Source organism: Danio aesculapii, chromosome 4 (assembly GCF_903798145.1).
Source record: "Danio aesculapii chromosome 4, fDanAes4.1, whole genome shotgun sequence".
Lineage (NCBI taxonomy): Eukaryota > Metazoa > Chordata > Actinopteri > Cypriniformes > Danionidae > Danio > Danio aesculapii.
In genome coordinates this window covers 42583529-42601877 of record NC_079438.1, presented here as the reverse complement: position 1 = coordinate 42601877, position 18349 = coordinate 42583529, and the positions used below count along the sequence as shown (strand labels likewise).

Below are 18349 nucleotides of genomic sequence, written 5' to 3'. Positions count from 1 at the left end.
AAAGAATCATAACATTCTTATAAAACAAACATGTGCTTTATTGGACAGTTTTCTTCATATATTTGATGTTTGTTACTTCGAACAGTGGCTCGCTTCGAGCACAAAGCGTTTTAATGTACTTTCACGTCACATCCGTAAACAAAGAAGCTCATGCGAGTTGGATTGTACCATTATGTTACCAAGGGGTCCACCTCAGTCAAGGATATGACTTCTTATAAATAATTAAATATATTTTATTGGAAAAACGACAGTTTTGTGCTTACACATAATATCTAAAGTCACATTCCGCTAGTTGTACATTAATTCATTTTATTAGCTTTATTATTTCCCATCAAACTCAAAACATAAAGCCCCCAATTGGTTGAGACATAATAGATTTCCCCGTTTTACAAAACTGTACAAGCCAAGTGATATTTTAAAGAGCCCTTTAAAGTCCCAGTGTAGTAGAGAAGGAGTATCGATATATTTCATCAGTAAATCGATAAAAACTCGTCCGTTTACTGTTGTTTGCCAAGTCTCCACTCTCGGGGACTTGACTCAGGTAAATGTTACACGGTTTTATTCACCTAGAGTGTATGTATATGGTATTTCTTGGCAGCTGGACAATGGTTATGCTTACATTATTAAATGAATTACTAACGCAATTATAACCAAGCAATGTTGCAAAAAAAAAAACTAAGCGCGTTTTCGCGTCATTCGCTTTATTAAATGCTTATTTATTTATGTTTATATTTCACAACCGACCCTTAAAGTGATTGTTTACTAATTCCACGTTGCTGGTTTTTAACCTCGCTGGGATTTGCTGGATCTGGAAAGTCTAGTTCGGCTGCTCTTCTGCTTTGACAGTTTGCTTATGTTTTGTCCTTGTTTGTGTGCTGGAGATAAGGTCACGTGTGCAGAGCAGCTGAGCGTGTGTGCGTGCGTGTGTGTGTGTGTGTGTGTGTGTCTCGCTGTTACTGCACCTCCTTTTAGGGCCCCGAGCTGCACGAGCAGTAGCCGGTGCCAGGGTTGCTGTCATCGGTCCCTGCTAATTTAAACCCGGCATAGGATGTGCATTTGGTGTGTTTTTATCATGCGAACCACTGGAGTGAGCTATTAAGAGGAGGTCGCAGTGTGTGTGTGTTTCTCCTACGTTTAAAATAGATGCTCTCTTTGGGAGTAATGAGAAAGGATGGGACTGAAAAAATATGTCTTTTTTATTTTGACTTGTATAAGTGTATACATTTGAATGTGTGTTAAATGCTATAGATTTGAAAACATTGGGACTGAAGCATTGGACAAAGACAAAATGTTTGTAATCATCAAAACAAGAAAAGTGTAATGCAGCTTTACTTTGTTTTTCACACAATTATGTACTTATATGTTCACTTTGAGGTTTTTATTCTGATTAAATCATGTATTTTTATTCGTATTTACTAAAGATATAGGCAAAAATATTCAGTGTATCAATAGTTTCTAAACTAAATTTTTTATATATTGTTTATAATTTTATATTATGTTAATATATAATATTTATAATATTTAAAAATATATATTTTTTCAGTTTCACGGTTCTTCCTCAAAATACTCATTAATTGTCATCTTAAGTCTTTATACTTTTCTGTTATCAGCTGTACACTTTTACACTTTATTTTGGTCAAAAAAAATATATATGATAAAATATTATTAATATTAATATTTATAATAATATATGTGTGAGTACAGATCAGAATAATTATGTTGTTATAATCTTACATAAAAATTTATGTTACACTGAATGGAGATTCAGAAACATCATTTCACCCATGTGTTTTGACATTAGCGGAAATACTTCACTATTTTATATGTGTGTTTTCATGTTTTTTTTCTTCTAGATTTGTGCGTGTGTGTGTGTGTGTGTGTGTGTGTGTGTGTGTGTGTGTGTGTGTGTGTGTGTGATGACTGCTTTGACTCTTGGGCAGACATGCAGTTAACATAAGCCAATATTATTGTTGTATTATTAAAATAAACTAAATAAATGCAATGTATGATAAATAAAAACAAATGTGAACATTCCTATTTATAATAACATCATTATAAATCATTATAAAATTCTCCCAAAATGCTTTATTTATTTAGCTTTTAAATGTAATATTTATTCAGTTTAGGAGTTGTTGAAAGTATACTTCAAATAAAAAATAATCAAATAATAGGATAATTGTATTTCAGATTTATTTCATGACAAGGTGTGCTACTTTTATTTTTAGATAAGTAACAACAACAAATTCTAACCCTCATTTTCTTCTTCAGCGGAACACAAAATGAGACTTTCTGAAACTTTTTTCCTCATACACTGAGATCAAATGATAAGATTTTACTCCACAGAAAACAAGTCATTCATCTTTGGAATGACACGAAGGTCGGGAAACAATGATTTTTAATCAAATATTCCTTCCAAATTTTTAAATAAAAATCCAATGCATTTCCTCGTTTTCCTGTTATTTCACTGTATGACTTACAGAAAAGTTTAGCATTAATATCACAACACATGTCCATTTTTGAGTAACATATAAACCTTTAATTACACTATAGTTAAATAAACAAGCGTTTTTGTTTGAGTGAAGTCAGCAATTTAGTATCTTTTTTAATTTAATTTTTAATTTTATTTTGAAATTATGTACACAAACATAATTTAATGTAATAATTTAACACAAAAAATAAAATGTAGATGATCAGTATACCACGGTGAGAATAAAAAATACACGTAATAAACAGATTACAGGAATACGGGAGGTTGTTAAAAGTAATTTGGTATTTAAATGCATTTTTATTCATTGATGAAGGCCATTGTTGATTCTCTGCTGCAGACTCAACTTTTACTTTTACTGAAAGAGCAGCAGTTACTGGTTTACTCGAGGAAGCAGGTGTTTGGTGGAGCCTATAAAGAGTAACGAGAGAGCTTTGAAAGATCATGTGTTATCTGTTACCCAAGAGACGAGCACCAGTCAACGTCTGATGCCCTTTTAAAACACAATGTCCCTTTGTGGGCTGCTTGAATATCACTGAGCCTTTTTGTGTTTGTGTTTGCAAGTCCCTTTTCATTGTTACCCCAATGAAACTTTATGTCCTTTGTGGAATTTTCCAGTACTGAAAGTGTGCCAGGTTTAACTTTATCTTACTGTCATGTGAGTGATTGTCTTCATTCCAAATTAAAGCCTGTCCTAAATAAAACTCACTTTAGGCACAACGCTGCAATGCCAGAGCAGTTTCTTGAATATTTCTGTGCTTGATTCACAGCAGTTGCTCACGATGCCTCTGAATGATGAGCGTCCCACATCCACCTCCTCGTCGACGGTGGCCAGCGAGGACCAGAGCAGCGACACGGAGTCATCTGAACGCTGCGACAGTTTGACCTCTTCCAGTGATGTGGACTGCTCTCGGCAGAGCTTTACCAGCGATTCCTCCAGCAAGCACAACTCTCCATCTTGTAGGTTTTGTTTTAGAGATTTTTTGAATGTGCTTTTCTCTCTTTTGGAATATTTTAACGTTATATAATTTTTATTGTTTTACAAGAACATTGTATTTTGTTCTATTCTATTAAAAAAACTAGTTTTAGTCAGGGATGGGCAGCGCAGTATTTATACATGTTTTTAAATGCATATTTCAAATACAAAATAGTATTTTGTCATTTGTATTTGATAGGGTTTATGAAAATGGGTTAATATTTTGTATCAAAATACTTTAGTGTCTTGTGTCTTTGTATTCTTAAAATACTGTAAAATACTTTGTAAGAAGTCTACGTGATGACATCATAAAAATGTGGCCGCAGATTGATGCTTTCTCAGTTATTTGCCTAGGCTTCAGATCAGAACAGAAAATTTATTAAGGAGGTCGTCATTGATTATGGATGGAAATTATGCTACACACAAAGAAAATAACAGACAAATTGCAACCAAAGTCAACAGTCATTGAAAATAGTGTACTGCACAATGCTAAAACCAGTAGTATATAATGGCAGTACAATTCGGCATCAGCATCTTTGCTTAAGAAATGAGATGGATTAAAATATCAGTCCTTAAGAACATGATGAGGAGCTTCAGAACATTGTCAATCTCAAAAACTCCAGACTCCAAATTACATGGCAGCGGCAGGATATATATGAAAAGTTAATTTGCAAACGCAGATAACTAATTTTTTTTTTTTAGAGATATCATGTTTTATGTTGTGCATTGAAGAGTATAGTTGCTAAAAACATGATTTATGGAAATTACTAAAACTTTAGTAGTTTTCAGAAATTTAGTATCAGTTTTGAAGATTTTAATTGCAAAAATTAAAATAACCTCTTCATTTATCACCCTTTGAAAATATAAGATTGTTAAGAGATGATGTAAATTTTACTGGCCAGCCAATGGATGGAAACACAAGGAAGAGATATAGTGCTATATTCCAACTCATTATCTGCATTACAGTGATTTGCTTCTTCAAGACAGGACTTTCTGTATGAAATCTGTACAAAATTTACACTAAAATGAAAGGGAAACAAAAGTTTATGAATACCTCGTCATGTACAGGAGTAGAGATGAATGAGTGGGCAGAGAAGCTGACTTAAAACTTGCTCAGAGAAATGCTATTGCTGTCAAACATTGTTTAACTCACTAAGTCAGTTTAATAGTAAAGGGATTCATCCAATAGGCGTATTGATAGGAGGTTTGCAAAGAAATGTCAAGCTCCCTTGAAAAAGTCATTTGTAGTATATTCAAAATACAAAATACAATATTTTATTTTGATATTTGTTGTGGCTGCTGTATTTTGTAGCTTATTTTGACGCATGTAAAAATGAGGCATTTGGTATTTTATTTTAAAATACATTTCAATGTATTTTTGCCCATCCCTGGTTTTAGTGATTTAATAATTAAGCTAAATATTAACTAAATTTAAATATTGTCTTAAATATTACAAAATGATTCACTAGATTTACTATTTTTAAGGTAAGTAGTTGCAAACAATTTATATGAACTGAATTCCCATAAACCTCAAATTAAGTTGAACAGTACTAAATTAATTTATTTAAATTAAACCCATTTCAATTTAAAAACAAACGCTTACTTAAAAAAAAAAAAGTAAATTCAATGAATCATTTTTTTCAGTGCAACTATTTGATAACGCTTTAGTTTAGCTCACAATTCATGTTATTAACTACTGTTATAAACTAGTTATTAACTCTTCATTAGTAGTTATAAAATATAATCTTATTCTGCATCCCCGATCCTACCCAAAACCTAAACTCAACTTCTACCTTACTATCTATTAATAAACAGCTAATTAGTCATTTATTAAGCTAGGAGTGTTTGAAAGTGGTTTGTTAATACTGAATTGTGACCCAAACTAAAGTGTTACCAATTATTTTTATATATCTTAGCATCAATGAGGGATTCTTCTTCTTCTTATTATTATTATTATTATTATTGTTATTATTATTTTAAGTTTAGCTAAACATTAGTAGCATTGTTTTTTTCTCTTTATTTTATTAGTGAATTATTTTCTCTGTATAGTAATTTTTTCACAAATTGTTTGAATATTAGGCAGCTGAAATGAATGGTTCACTTTTTTTTATCAAAATATGATTTTATTACCTTATATAAGGTAACGCTTTACAGTAAGCTTATATTCATTAATGTTAGTAATGGATCTACTAACATGAACAAACAATAAAAAATACATTTATTACAGTATTTGTTCAAGTAAGTCGAGTCAAGCTTTATTGTCGTTCCGCTACATGTGTGGACAGAGGAACGAAATGTCGGGTCTCACAGGACAACGGTGCTACAATCATAATCATAAATACAAACACAACATTGGACATAAGAGCTATTTTAAAAACCTATGCATAACTAACATATACTACAAAATAAAATACTATACACATAAGACAGGCCATACAAGTATTTTTACGTGAGACTAAACAATGTTGTGCAGGATATTGTGCAAGAGAGGTATTAAAAGCTAATATTGTGCATGTGCATATTGTTCATGTTAGTTACCGTTAGTTAATGAAAATACAGTGGTAGCTCATGTTAAATCATTGTGCAATAGCTAATGGTAACAAGCATGAATTAGTATTTTAATAATGCATTAGTAAATGTTGAACTGTACAAGTATCATTCATGAGCTGTACAAGTATCATTCATACTTAGTTTGTGTTGGTAAATACATTAACCAATGAAACCTTATTGTAAAATTTGACCTTATTTATCAATATTGATTTTAAGAATTTAGTTTTAGGTCATTATTTATTCTATCCACCACTCTGTCTTCAGGCAGCCCACCAAAAATCCTAACACTTGATGAGGTTATGGCCTCGGCCCGGGACCTTTCTAATTTGAGTCTGGCTCATGAGATTGTAGTCAACCGAAACTTCCACCTGGAGCCTCCAGATCTACCTCAAAACAGGTACAGAACTCTTCCAGAATAACCATCTTCATCCTCCAAATCTCTTGGCAGCCATTTATAACCTGTTTATGCAGTGATTTAAAAAATGAACGTTCACACATTTAATTATAAATATGCAAATAATATTTCTAAAGGTCAATATACCGTTGAATTCAAAATGATTAGCTCTCCTGTGAGTTTTATTTTGTTTTTCAAATATCTCCCAAAGGATGTTTAACAGAACAAGGAAATTTTCACAGTATTTCCTATAATATTTTTTCTTCTGGAGAAAGTCTTATTTGTTTTATTTTGGCTAGAATAAAAGCAGTTTTTAATTGTTTTAAAAACCATATTAAGGTAAAAATTATTAGCCCCCTTAAGCAATTTTTTTCTCGATAATCTACAGAACAAACTACTTTTATACAGTCACATGCCTAATTACCCTAACCTGCCTACTTAACCTAGTTAAGCCTTTAAATGTCACTTTAAGATGAATACTAATATCTAGTAAAATATTATGTATTGTCATCATGGCAAAGATAAAAGAAATTCGTTTTTAAATCCTATTATGTTTAGAAATGTGTTGAAAAAATCTTTCCATTAAACAAAAATTTGGGAAAGATATAAATGGGGGGCTAATAATTCATGAGGGCTAATAATTCTGACTGTATATACTGTAATGTATAAATAATACAAATAAAACAATGAATTCCAAACCCTTATTTATTCCTCAAGCCTGGAGAAGCGAGTCAAGGATATGGTGCACAAGGCCTTCTGGGATTGTCTTGAATCGGAGCTAAACGATGACCCTCCTGAGTACGACTATGCGATTAAGCTTCTGGAAGAGATCAGAGATGTAAGTAACACATTTACTCTGATACAATAGCAAGAAACATTCAAGTCAGGACGTGGCCAAGTACGTCGACTTATGCTCTGAATTTTGACGACCCATACGCGGAATCTGTCAATCAAATAACACTGATCTTCTTCTGTTACCATCAAAGACTCTGCTGTCTTTCCTGAATCCCGGGGCAAATCGTCTACGCACTCAGATCATGGAGGTTCTGGACATGGACCTGATCCGCCAACAGGCTGACAACAATGCGGTTGATATCCAGGGCCTCGTGTCTTACATCATCAACACCATGGGCAAGTTCTGCGCGCCGGTCCGAGACGATGAAATCAAGAAGCTGAAAGAGAACTCGGGCGACTGTGTAACACTGTTCAAGTATGTTATTCCTTGTAGAATGGCCCACATTTCTATTTTTGAGGCTGACGGTTGGTGTGATAACCAATAGTGGAGTATTGCTTTTTTAACAAAGACAAAGTACACCGAGCAGGTTTAACATGGAGTACAAAACAAAGCACAAAACAAAACCACAAACTGAGATTAAATGTTTATGTATTGTTAGTGTGAGTGTTATGGGCATTGAGTGCACACTTTTATATGGGTTGCAAGCAATTTATATGCAGTGCTTCCCACACATAGACTTTATTTAGGCAGGCCGCCCAGGTACATCAACGGCCACCTCAAGTATATTTTGAGACACATTTTCTTTTACTATTATCATCCTTTTACACTTTTTGTATCCACCCAATATAAACAAACATCTGCGATTGATCAGGTAGTGGAAAATCTTCTCTTCTTTACCCATTTCATACTGCTCGTTCTGTGTGTGTGAGAACTGTCAGTAGTGGGTGTCAACCCAGGGTGTCTAAATCTACTTAAATGTCCGGGATTTGGTTTTACTTTCATTTTCTAAGCTGTCATTAATTATATGTGCACAGCCGCGAGAGCGAGAGAGACATTAGATAATTAATTCTTTTATCTAATCGACTCAGAAAAACTTTACTAAATACTCAGCGAGGACAAAATGACATCTAAATTGGCTGCACAATATTTGTACACCATTAGAAATGGGTAATTAACTCATTTGTCTTATTTAAATTATCTACACGTCTTATTCTTGTAATTATTATAATTTTTTTTAGATTTTGTCTGTTTTTATAGCTTTTTTCTGTCATTTATTTTTCATTTGCTGTATATTTTATTAATTTGATGATGGTAATGTATTACATATTTTATAAATCTAAAATGCTTTGGCAATACTGTACAAAATATCATGCCAATAAAGCAACCTGAGCTTGAATGAGAGACAGAGAAGCAGATTTTATCAGTCAGTGGGTGCACATGGCTCCTGAATAGTATAAAAGAGAGGAATTTTTCAACTTTAACCCATTGAAACGAGAATGTTTAAAACAGATAATAATAAAAATAGTGTTAAAATCAAATAATGGTTTCTTTGTCGCATATAGTTGACTATTTATGTGCTGTGGGAAAAAGGTGTGTTTCAATCCGCAAGTATATCTCAAACCTGTGGGAAGCACTGACATGGGTTGAATTTAAACAAACATTTAAATTTCGTAATGTTCAACTTAATTTGTTTGTTTAAATTCAGCCCAGGCGACGCAGTGGCACAGTAGGTAGTGCTGTCGCCTCACAGCAAGAAGGTCACTGTTTCCAGTCTCGGCTGGGTCAGTTGCCGTTTCAGTGTGGAGTTTGCATGTTCTCCCTGCGTTCGTGTGGGTTTCCTTCAGGTGCTTCGGTTTCCCCTACAGTCCAAAGACATGTGGGATAGGTGAATTGGGTAGGCTAAATTGTCCGTAGTGTATGTATGTGAATGAGTGTGTGTGGATGTTTCCCAGAGAAGGGTTGCGGCTGGAAGGGCATCCGCTGGATAAGTTGGTGGTTCATTCCGCTGTGGCGACCCCGGATTAGTAAAGGGACTAAGCCGAAAAGAAAATGAGTGAATGAATGAAATTCTGCCCAAATCAATTTTGCAACCAATCATTTGCCAAAGTTTAGTAAATCCAATGACTATTGTTTCAGTGTACATCTCTAAAAAAGTAGAGTAGTAGAGTCAAAAGTAGAGTAGTAGAGTTAAACCAATAGAAACATTCTTTTGAGGAAAAACATTTGAGCTATAATTGCTGACGTTTGTGGTAACAGGGAGATCTTCCGGGTGCTGGACCTGATGAAAATGGATATGGTGAATTTTACCATCCAGAGCTTCAGGCCGGAGCTTCAGAGACAATCGGTGGAATACGAGAGAGCCAAATTCCAGAGCATTCTGGAAAGAACTCCAAGTGAGTCCACAAAAACATTCACAAAGAAAAGTCATTGAAAATATGTGATCATTTATTTACATTACACAAATGATACCATGTAAACAATAAAAATGGTTGCAGGTGTGATTACTTGACAACCAAAACAACAATGGTTTACGTGTGTACAGACACATACTCTACTGTGATTCCAAATGGGATGTATCACCTTTCAAGGTCACTTCAGAGTGAAAGCAATCATGGTCGCCATATTGAAAAACGATATACACATTGAGATTCAAAAGGGACAAGGGATTTAAAAGGGTCGTTTTAAAGGGATTTTTAACCTTAACCTTTGACATTATGTTAACTTCTCCAGATGCTTTGGAGCACACAACAGAGTGGATCAAATCTTCAATAGAGGAGGCCACTCAAATCATGCCACCTGCAGAGAAGAGCAGCGACTCTGGGCAGAGTGGCAAACCATTACCAGGGCCGTCACTGGTGCTAAACACTGCCTACATCAAACTGCTGACCTGGGATGACAGCAAAGGCCCGTTACCTGAGGTTAGAGCACTTAAACTCAATATTCATACTTTGCTTCGACATCAAATTCAAAATCCACCTATAAGGTGAACCACTTTTCAAAACCACTTTGTTTTTCTTCTTTGAATTTTTGTTCATTTCTGTCACACTTTTATTAATTTGTGTTTGTAGATTTCAGTTAATGTTTTTTAAGGTTTTTTATTTTTCTCTTACACTGAGCCATAAATGTCTACTCCAGTTGTAGTTACATACACGTTCAATAGTTTTATTCATATCTACAGTGCAGACATAATTGAGTACAGCCCATTTTGAAAATTAATATTTTTCTCCATTTCTCAGTGAATATAGGCAATGTATGTTGGTGCATTTAAACAAAACAGATTTATTAAAAATATATATTTATTAAAATAATATTTTAGTCACCAAACAAATTTAGAAATTTAAAGATAATACAATTAAATTCAATCAAAATATCGCAAAAGAAAAAATTATAATCTACAAAATTTTAACAAAATGTAAAAATTTTTTTGCTTCTCTTGATTTTTCCTCTTTTTTAAATTTTGTATTTAATATAATTTTTTTTCTATAACATATACATTTATATACATTTGGGTGTACTAGTTTTTGGACCGTTATAATAAGTTATTTTGTTAGATAAGCTCCAGATTTGGCTTCAGTACTGACTAATTTTATTTGCCAGTTATTCAGAGCTATTGGTTATCTGCAAAAATCCCTGCGATAGTTTTTCTGCATTTTGTCTGTTACTAGTGTTTCTTTAATAATTATTTAAATTATAAAAAAAATTATTTAGTTTTATTCAATATTTGCATTTTTGTTTTATTTAAAATAGTTTTTAAATGCTCATGTTCAGAAATGTCATAATAATAATAACAACTAATTATTTTAAAGTTTTGCAAAAATAATTCTGAATGCATGTCTTTAAATTAACCTAAATTCACTTTTGTTTGGCCCCCCGGTTGGCCCCCCTCCCCTCTCCCCCGACGGCCCGCACTCACACTGCGTCTTTACCTTCCAATCCTGAGCACGCTTACATCATCGATGATGCAACTGTTCAGTTTAACAGGAAGAGAAGCGCTCTCACTCAGCACGGTGGACTTTGCTTTAGTTATACCCTTTTTGTCATTTGGGACGAAGTGATATGCAGTCAGATATTTTGCTGAACAGATCCACAACTTTTGACGCTTATAAGTTATCATAAAAGTCATTGTGCTGCAGCTATAAGGAGGTTTGCTGAAAGTGCAGCTGACGTGCAGTGAGTGGTTTGTGTCTTTAATAAACTACGACAGTTTGTGTTCATTGAAAAGCAAAAATGATTAATAAATCCATATGAAAGTGCCTTAAAAGTGATGTAAAAGTGGCCAGTTTAGGGCTCGGGTGTGCTTTGCATTCACACTACAAGGGTACCGTGCAGTGGTGTAGTCCTTGCTATACGCACATATACTCCGTATGCTGACTTTTTTCCACAAGCTGTTTGGGTATTACCACTTCTGAGGATCAATAATTACATATACCCTCAGTATACTCACTTATTTTTCTGATTAAACTTGCCTAATTTTAGTGTATTATTTTAAATTCTTACTTAATTAAAAATGTCTACCAGTGTAAATGTATATACATTTTTCTTAGTTTAACCCAAAGTGATCTGTTTCTGATCTGGCTTAAAATGAAAATCCTAAAACACTAAAAACGATGAGGGAAAGACTACTCATAAATCGCATAACGATATGCGATTTAAAAGGGTAACTACTAGTATATAATAGCGACAACAGAAGACAGACTCCTAATAGTTTGGTTTAAAACAAGCATGCACGACTGTGACAATAAAAAATAATGGCTTACTGATGTTTAAAGGAACCTATTAAATGTAAAGTAATAAGCCAGTAAAGAAAGTAGGTTAAAAAAATGTCTTTCCATGTATGCACAGGCCCTATTGAGTTAGCTTAAATAAAAGTTAACTAAACTATCTTGATTGACTTTTTTTTTTCAGTATTAAAATGATTATATAAGCTACATACTACATACAGCCAATTGCCAAGGCTAACTATATATATATATATATATATATATATATATATATATATATCTAATGAATCAAAGAAACATTGACTTTCGTCATTTCTTTGCCTACTTTCATTTAAAATTTGGGTCTGGTGTAATAGTACACCACCTTTTTTTTAGGACTACACCACTGGTACCGTGCCAAAACCCAACCAAAACATGCTCTGGCACACCTCTACCAGCCGGGCCAGGGCCAGCCAACTGAACCGCACCTGGGCCCGATTTAGAGCACTCACACTTGTCAAATGAACCAGGAAACGCGCCTGGCCACGGTTCGGATAGCATAGTGTGAATGTGTGAACCCACAGTCTCAAACAAGCGATCAAAAAATATCCAATATCGGTCGACCTCTAGATCCAAACCGTTACGTGTTTCGTTTTTCTGTTGAACTCAAAAAGAAGATGCATTGAAGAATGTTAGAAAACGCTAACCATTGACATCCAAAGTAGGAAAAAGGTTTCCAACATTTTTCAAAATATCTACTTTTGTGTTCAACAGAAGAAAAAAACCTCACCCAGGTTTGTGACAAGTGAATGATGACAGAGTTTTCAGTTTTGAGTGAACTCTCCCTTTAAAAGTATCTAGCGGTGTGTGTGTGTGTGTTTATCTTACAGACAGTGATGACGGACGAAGCTCGGCTGCAGGAGATGCAGAGATCTCTCCAGCTCTATCAGACAGTGGCGTCTGTTCTGCTGATCGTCTACAGCTCGATCGGAGGAGCCATGTCTGGCCTGCCCGCTCTAGCCGAGAGACTGAAAAAGATGACAGTAGTGCTGCTGGAGGGAATGCACAACGTGTACGTCCAGAACACACTTCTATACGTCAAACTGATCTCACATATTTCAACAAGAGCGTAACACAGGTCTCGTTCTGGTGGCGGTTTGTTCTGGTTTACAGAGAGTTCAGGCTGAATGAAGCTCTGGGAAGCGTCAGTGTTCAGATCTGCTGTGAGGTCAACAAGTCTCTGGCTGAAAGAAACTTCCCTCCTCTGCCCGATGAACTACAGGCCACCCTAAAAGGCCAGATCTGTGATGTCACTCAAGAAAACAACCCAGTGCGCACTCTTGTTGGTGAGGAAAACACATTTTAAAGGAGTATTCAGAATCAGTTGAGAGTATGATTACTAAGATTTTTGTTTTTAAACTAGACAATTTGATTGGTTAGAATTACTTTTTACAAACTTAAATGAACAAGTAAATGGTCTATAATTTAAATATTTGTTATAAAAAATGTTTCATGTAAAATACATCCCAAAATACCAAATATTCAAGAAAAAACATTATTGAAAGTAAATGAAGTAAATTAATTCAAAATAAATACAATACAATAATTATTTGCTTATAGTGTTCCTGTAATGAAAGTGGTAAATTACTTCATAAAACTGTAATTATTTGCTTGCAGTGTTGTTGAAATATTGAATTAATTTAATTTAATAAAAATAACAATATTATGTCAGCGCCAATAGCCTAGTGGTACTGTGTGCTGACATATAGCACCGACGTGCTCACGGCGACCAGAGTTCGATTCCCGCCTCAAGGTCCTTTGCCGATCCTTCCCCTCTCTCTGCTCCCAATGCTTTCCTGTCTGAAATCTCTACTGTCCTATCATAATAAAGGTGAAAAATAAAATAAAAATAACAATATTATATGTTAATAGTGTAACCGGAGTTCTTGAATTTCAGAATGTTTAGTATTTTTAGTACTGGGCAAAGATTAATTGCGATTAATCACATCCAAAATAAAAAATAAAGAAGTTTGTTATGACATAAGATATGTGTGTATATATATATACATATCTTATATATATATGCATGCATGTTATATATATATGCTGACTGTCTATATATGCATGCATGTTCATACACACACAATAATATACACAGTACACACACACACACACACACACACATTAATATTCAAAGCAGTACGTCAAAACAAACTTTTATTTTGAATGAAATTAATTAATATTATTCTTTGCCCATCACTGCTATTTTTACTTTATAAGATAAGTAAATAGTACAAAAATTATAACAAGTAATAAGACAAAGACAGAACATTTATCTGATTTTTGTTGCAGTACAATAACATAATCAATTTACACAAAAGAAAAGTCATAAAAAAACTGTTATCCTAGAATATTTACATTTTTGTAAGATTTAAAAGCAGAAAGTTTAAGTTTATACATCTATGAAGCACATTTCTTAAATTTATTACATTTGTTTTAGGTGTTAAGATATAAACATATTAGAAATATAATTAAATTAGGTCACACTTTATCTTTATGGTCTGTTTGTTGAATTTTAGTTACATGCCAACTAATTCTCATAAGATTATAAGTAGACTGTTAGGTTGGGGTTAGGGTTAGTATAAGTTGACATGTACTTGCAAAGTTTCTTATAGTCAGTTAAATGTCTGTTGAAGGAGCAGTATCAACAGATATTAAACAGACACTCTACTAATACTCAAACGGACCATCAAAATAAAGTGTTACCTTAAATTACTAATAATAAATAGCTAGCATGCATTTTAAATGCTAAAATCATGTTCACATTTTGTGTCCACACGATTGGTACAGATAAGTATTATGTTTCTATCATATATTATGTTTATATTTTCTGCAAGTTTTATTTTTACTCATTTATTGATGTCTTTTGCAAGCATGTATCTCTTTACCATGTCTAGATATTGGAGAGGGGTCTGGATGCAGACCTGGTGCAGTGCAATGTGAGCTGCATCCAGTGCTTTTTAATGCGCTCACCTAACCCCACCCCTAACCCTACCTCTCACACTGATGTCACTAGCTGCATTGAGTGCATTATGTCTGACATTGCATCGCTGAGATATGCAGTCTCAACTTGCATCATCAAGGCTGCATTCAGATACTATTGAGATATTTAGCAAAGTGTCACCCGGAAAAATTGCAGAAGTTTTTTTATTATCATGATTAACGTAAAAAAAATCAGACATTCAGTCGGCGCCAATAGCCTAGTGGTTATAACATTGACACATAGCACCAAGGTGCTTGTGGCGACCCGAGTTCGATACCCGACTCGAGGTCCTTTGCCGATCCTTTCCCTATCTCTGCTCCCCACACTTTCCTGTCTGTACAATCTCCACTGTCCTATCCCAATAAAGGTGAAAACCCCTAAAACATAATTATAAATAAATAATAATAATTCAGGCGTTCATTTTCTTTGTGGATTTTAATTGTGTTTATCAATGAAACGTTTTTGCCATGAAAATAGCCTTTGTTGCTGACATGGAATTATATAAAAATACATCTTCATCACCATCTTTACCGTGCCTCTGTTGTGTCCCGCAGAGGGCAGGGTCCAGCAGTATCTGTGGATGGTCCTCTCGTCCTCCAGCTCTCACAGGACGCCTCTTCCCGTCCCTCCAGGCCTGACCCTGATTCAGCAGGAGCTCATGCCTCTGAGCCTCAGCTTCGTCAACCTCGTCAACTTCAACAAGAAGGTGTACGGCCCTTTCTACTTCAGCATCCTAAAAAACCTGCTCTTCAGCGACACCCAAATCCACATCCCTCCAGGACCACCCAGCAGCCCCCTGAAATCCAAATAGACTTGCATCAACATATCATCATGCAGACATTATTAATTGATCCGTTCAAGGGAATCACTGCAGTACCAAAACGACTGAACAGCAATGTGGTACGGTGCTTAAATGTAGGGGGGAATGATAGATTTTGTCGTTGTTTATTAATATGTTACATGGAGATGATCTATGCCAAGTGATGCTTTTAGCATCTGACTAACTGTAGTGTTCACTTGACAGTGTTACTGCAATAAAACGGCAGTCGTTACTTACAGTATATGGATCATGTTTAGGTGCAGAACTTTTCTATATTTACAGACGTTGCTGAAATATGCTGATATATTTACACAGATCATTTACAGATGTTTATATATAAGTATCCATTAAGAGAGATCTGTGTTGTTTCTTTTTATTTTGATGAAGATTAAAAAGGTTTGTTGGATCAAATCCATTTGGAGAGAAAGTGAAAGGATGCTTCGTGTTTGTCTACATATTATTTCAAAGTATTGCATTGTTCATTGTATCCATACTTGAAAACCATTGTTTGAGTTTCTTATACTTATATCATGGAAGAAACTTAATTACAAGTGGGAGAATCTGAAATTTTGGGAAGGTGGAATATTGATACCGTGTTGATAAATTGACTCGATTGTATTGTTTAGTCCTGCTTGTGACATTTGATTCACTTATGACTGCATGCATGAATATTTGTGTCTCATTTTAATCCTTTTTAGACATCAACATTTGTGTTAGTTTTGTATGTGGTTGTGTTTTAGTTGCAGGCATGTTTGGTTTATGAACATTTGGGGATTGTCTTATATGATGTTTGTTCTTATTATGTTGATAGTTTTACTGCTTTGATCATTATTTTTGTCGTTGTGAATGAATGACGTTAGGCTATTATGTGGAAAGTCTTCTTTTTGTCTACAGGACAGACCTTCAGTTTAATATTATTGCAATATATATGTATTGTTTCAGATGCAAGTAAAATTCATTACAATAAAATATATGTAGTGTTACAAGCACTAAAAAAAACAATAAAAATTGTGTGAAAACTAATTTGTCTGTGATGTGCATAAACTAATAATAATGAAGACTTAAGCGTGCGCAAGACAGGACTCTAGGGACTCTGTAGGCTATCTTTAAACATTTGTTTGTTACATAGCCTATATGTTTACATAGGAAAGATATATCAAGTATTAAAGTTATTACAGAGAAATTGACTTTAAAATGAAAATTTATTGAAGAAACTGTTTAGAAAGAGCAATTTGTTTTGGCATTCAAAGTATTACAATAGAATTATGAGATTGAATCATTTTTTTCTCGTGTGGTAGAGTTAGAAGTGCAGATCTTCATCCGCTCCACTAGGTGGCGGAAGCGGTTTTACGTCCAGTCTGACTCACAGCTTCAGGTGTTTGTTTGACAACAAGGAGCGCCTGATGACAGACACCAAAACAAAACACGTGCAGTTTGATTTTAATACACAATTTACAGATGAAAGCTTAGCGACAGACTCTTAATGTGTTTAAACAGCACATATTCCAGCTCAACAGCAAATTAAACCTGCGGAATCTGCGATAAAGAGGAGGAATGGAGTGAAGAGACTCACCTGTAAGTGTCATTTCTCTTTAAGTCATTGTTTTGCTTGTAAATTGCCTGACATGAGCTGTGGAACAGTCTTTACACATTTTATAATATTCATTGATGTTTAGTTTTTAAGGATATCTTGTAATGAGCTTGATTGAAGGTTGTCTCAGCCTCCATGATGATTATCAGACTTTGTTTACATTTTTCTTGCTAATGTCACTGTCAGACTTTATGTTTATATATATTTTAAGGAGTAGCAATGTGATATTTATATTGTAAAGCAGCATAAATCTGGACTTACGCTTGTTAAAACAGTCAATTAAAGAGTTTTTGTAGAGCTGCAGTGTTTAATACTGTACCTGTCAAATAGACAATATCTATCTATATATGTCATCTTATGTTTATGAGCTGTTACGTTGGTGAAGTGATGAATTCTGATGTTTTAGATGTGTTTTCTGCAGTAAAGTGTTTATTTGTGTGTTTCCTCTCCAGAATGAAGGTTGTGTTTGGACTGTACAGCCAACAGAATCAGAGCTCTGGACATTTGACAGCCATGGACTGTAAGGATGGACATCTGCTGCTGGACAGGTGAGACCCGCACCTTGTGTTTGAGGTTTGGTGTGTCGGTTACCATCATTTTCTTTCTGGAGGGTCGTCCCTCTGGAAAGGAAATGATGGTAACCGAAACGGGTGGAGAAGGGACGGGGACCCAAAATTTTATACAGCTAAATTTAATTTTGTAGTAAAAAGCAGCATAACCCCTGCTGTACATGGCCCCGTAGGTCAGGGTGGGACCCGACCCATCCCACCCCTTCTTTCACACCACATTCACACATATCGCAGTGATCTGGCTGGGATTGAACCAGCGACCTCTTAACCCATGAGGCATTGCTCTACCACTGAGCCACAGATCACATAAAGAATGATGTGCTGGAACTCATATTTGACTATTATTTCACTTCCTGATGTGCAATAAATGAGCAGAGCTGGGCTTTGAACCCAAGTCTTTACAACAGCCTTCAGCATGGAGGACATGTGTTCAGCCAGTAGCACCACTGCAGCTTTCACTCTTAATGCAGGAGTTTAGTAAAGTT

The 18349-nt window shown here is 34.7% G+C and overlaps 1 protein-coding gene across 2 annotated transcripts; it reads left to right on the top strand.

Annotated features, from left to right (window-relative positions):
* The first annotated feature begins 408 nt into the window (after positions 1-408).
* tcp11l2 (t-complex 11, testis-specific-like 2) lies at positions 409-16727 on the top strand. 2 transcript variants are annotated; one of them, XM_056455730.1, is made up of 10 exons: positions 409-541; positions 3259-3445; positions 6276-6408; positions 7123-7243; positions 7392-7615; positions 9398-9534; positions 9872-10059; positions 12732-12913; positions 13015-13187; positions 15439-16727. In XM_056455730.1, the coding sequence occupies exons 2-10, from the start codon at positions 3268-3270 to the stop codon at positions 15693-15695; spliced, it is 1593 nt and encodes a 530-aa protein (XP_056311705.1). In that variant the 5' UTR covers positions 409-541; positions 3259-3267; the 3' UTR covers positions 15696-16727. The 2 variants fall into 2 exon arrangements, with proteins under 2 accessions (XP_056311705.1, XP_056311704.1); XM_056455729.1 differs by having other exon boundaries at positions 3256-3445.
* Positions 16728-18349: the final 1622 nt, after the last annotated feature.

Coding starts and splice junctions, on each gene's coding strand:
- tcp11l2 (XM_056455730.1), top strand. CDS start 3,268: ATGCCTCTGAATGATGAGCGTCCCACATCCACCTCCTCGTCGACGGTG. Junction 6,409..7,122: donor CCAGATCTACCTCAAAACAG/GTACAGAACTCT, acceptor TTATTCCTCAAG/CCTGGAGAAGCGAGTCAAGG. Junction 7,616..9,397: donor GACTGTGTAACACTGTTCAA/GTATGTTATTCC, acceptor TTGTGGTAACAG/GGAGATCTTCCGGGTGCTGG.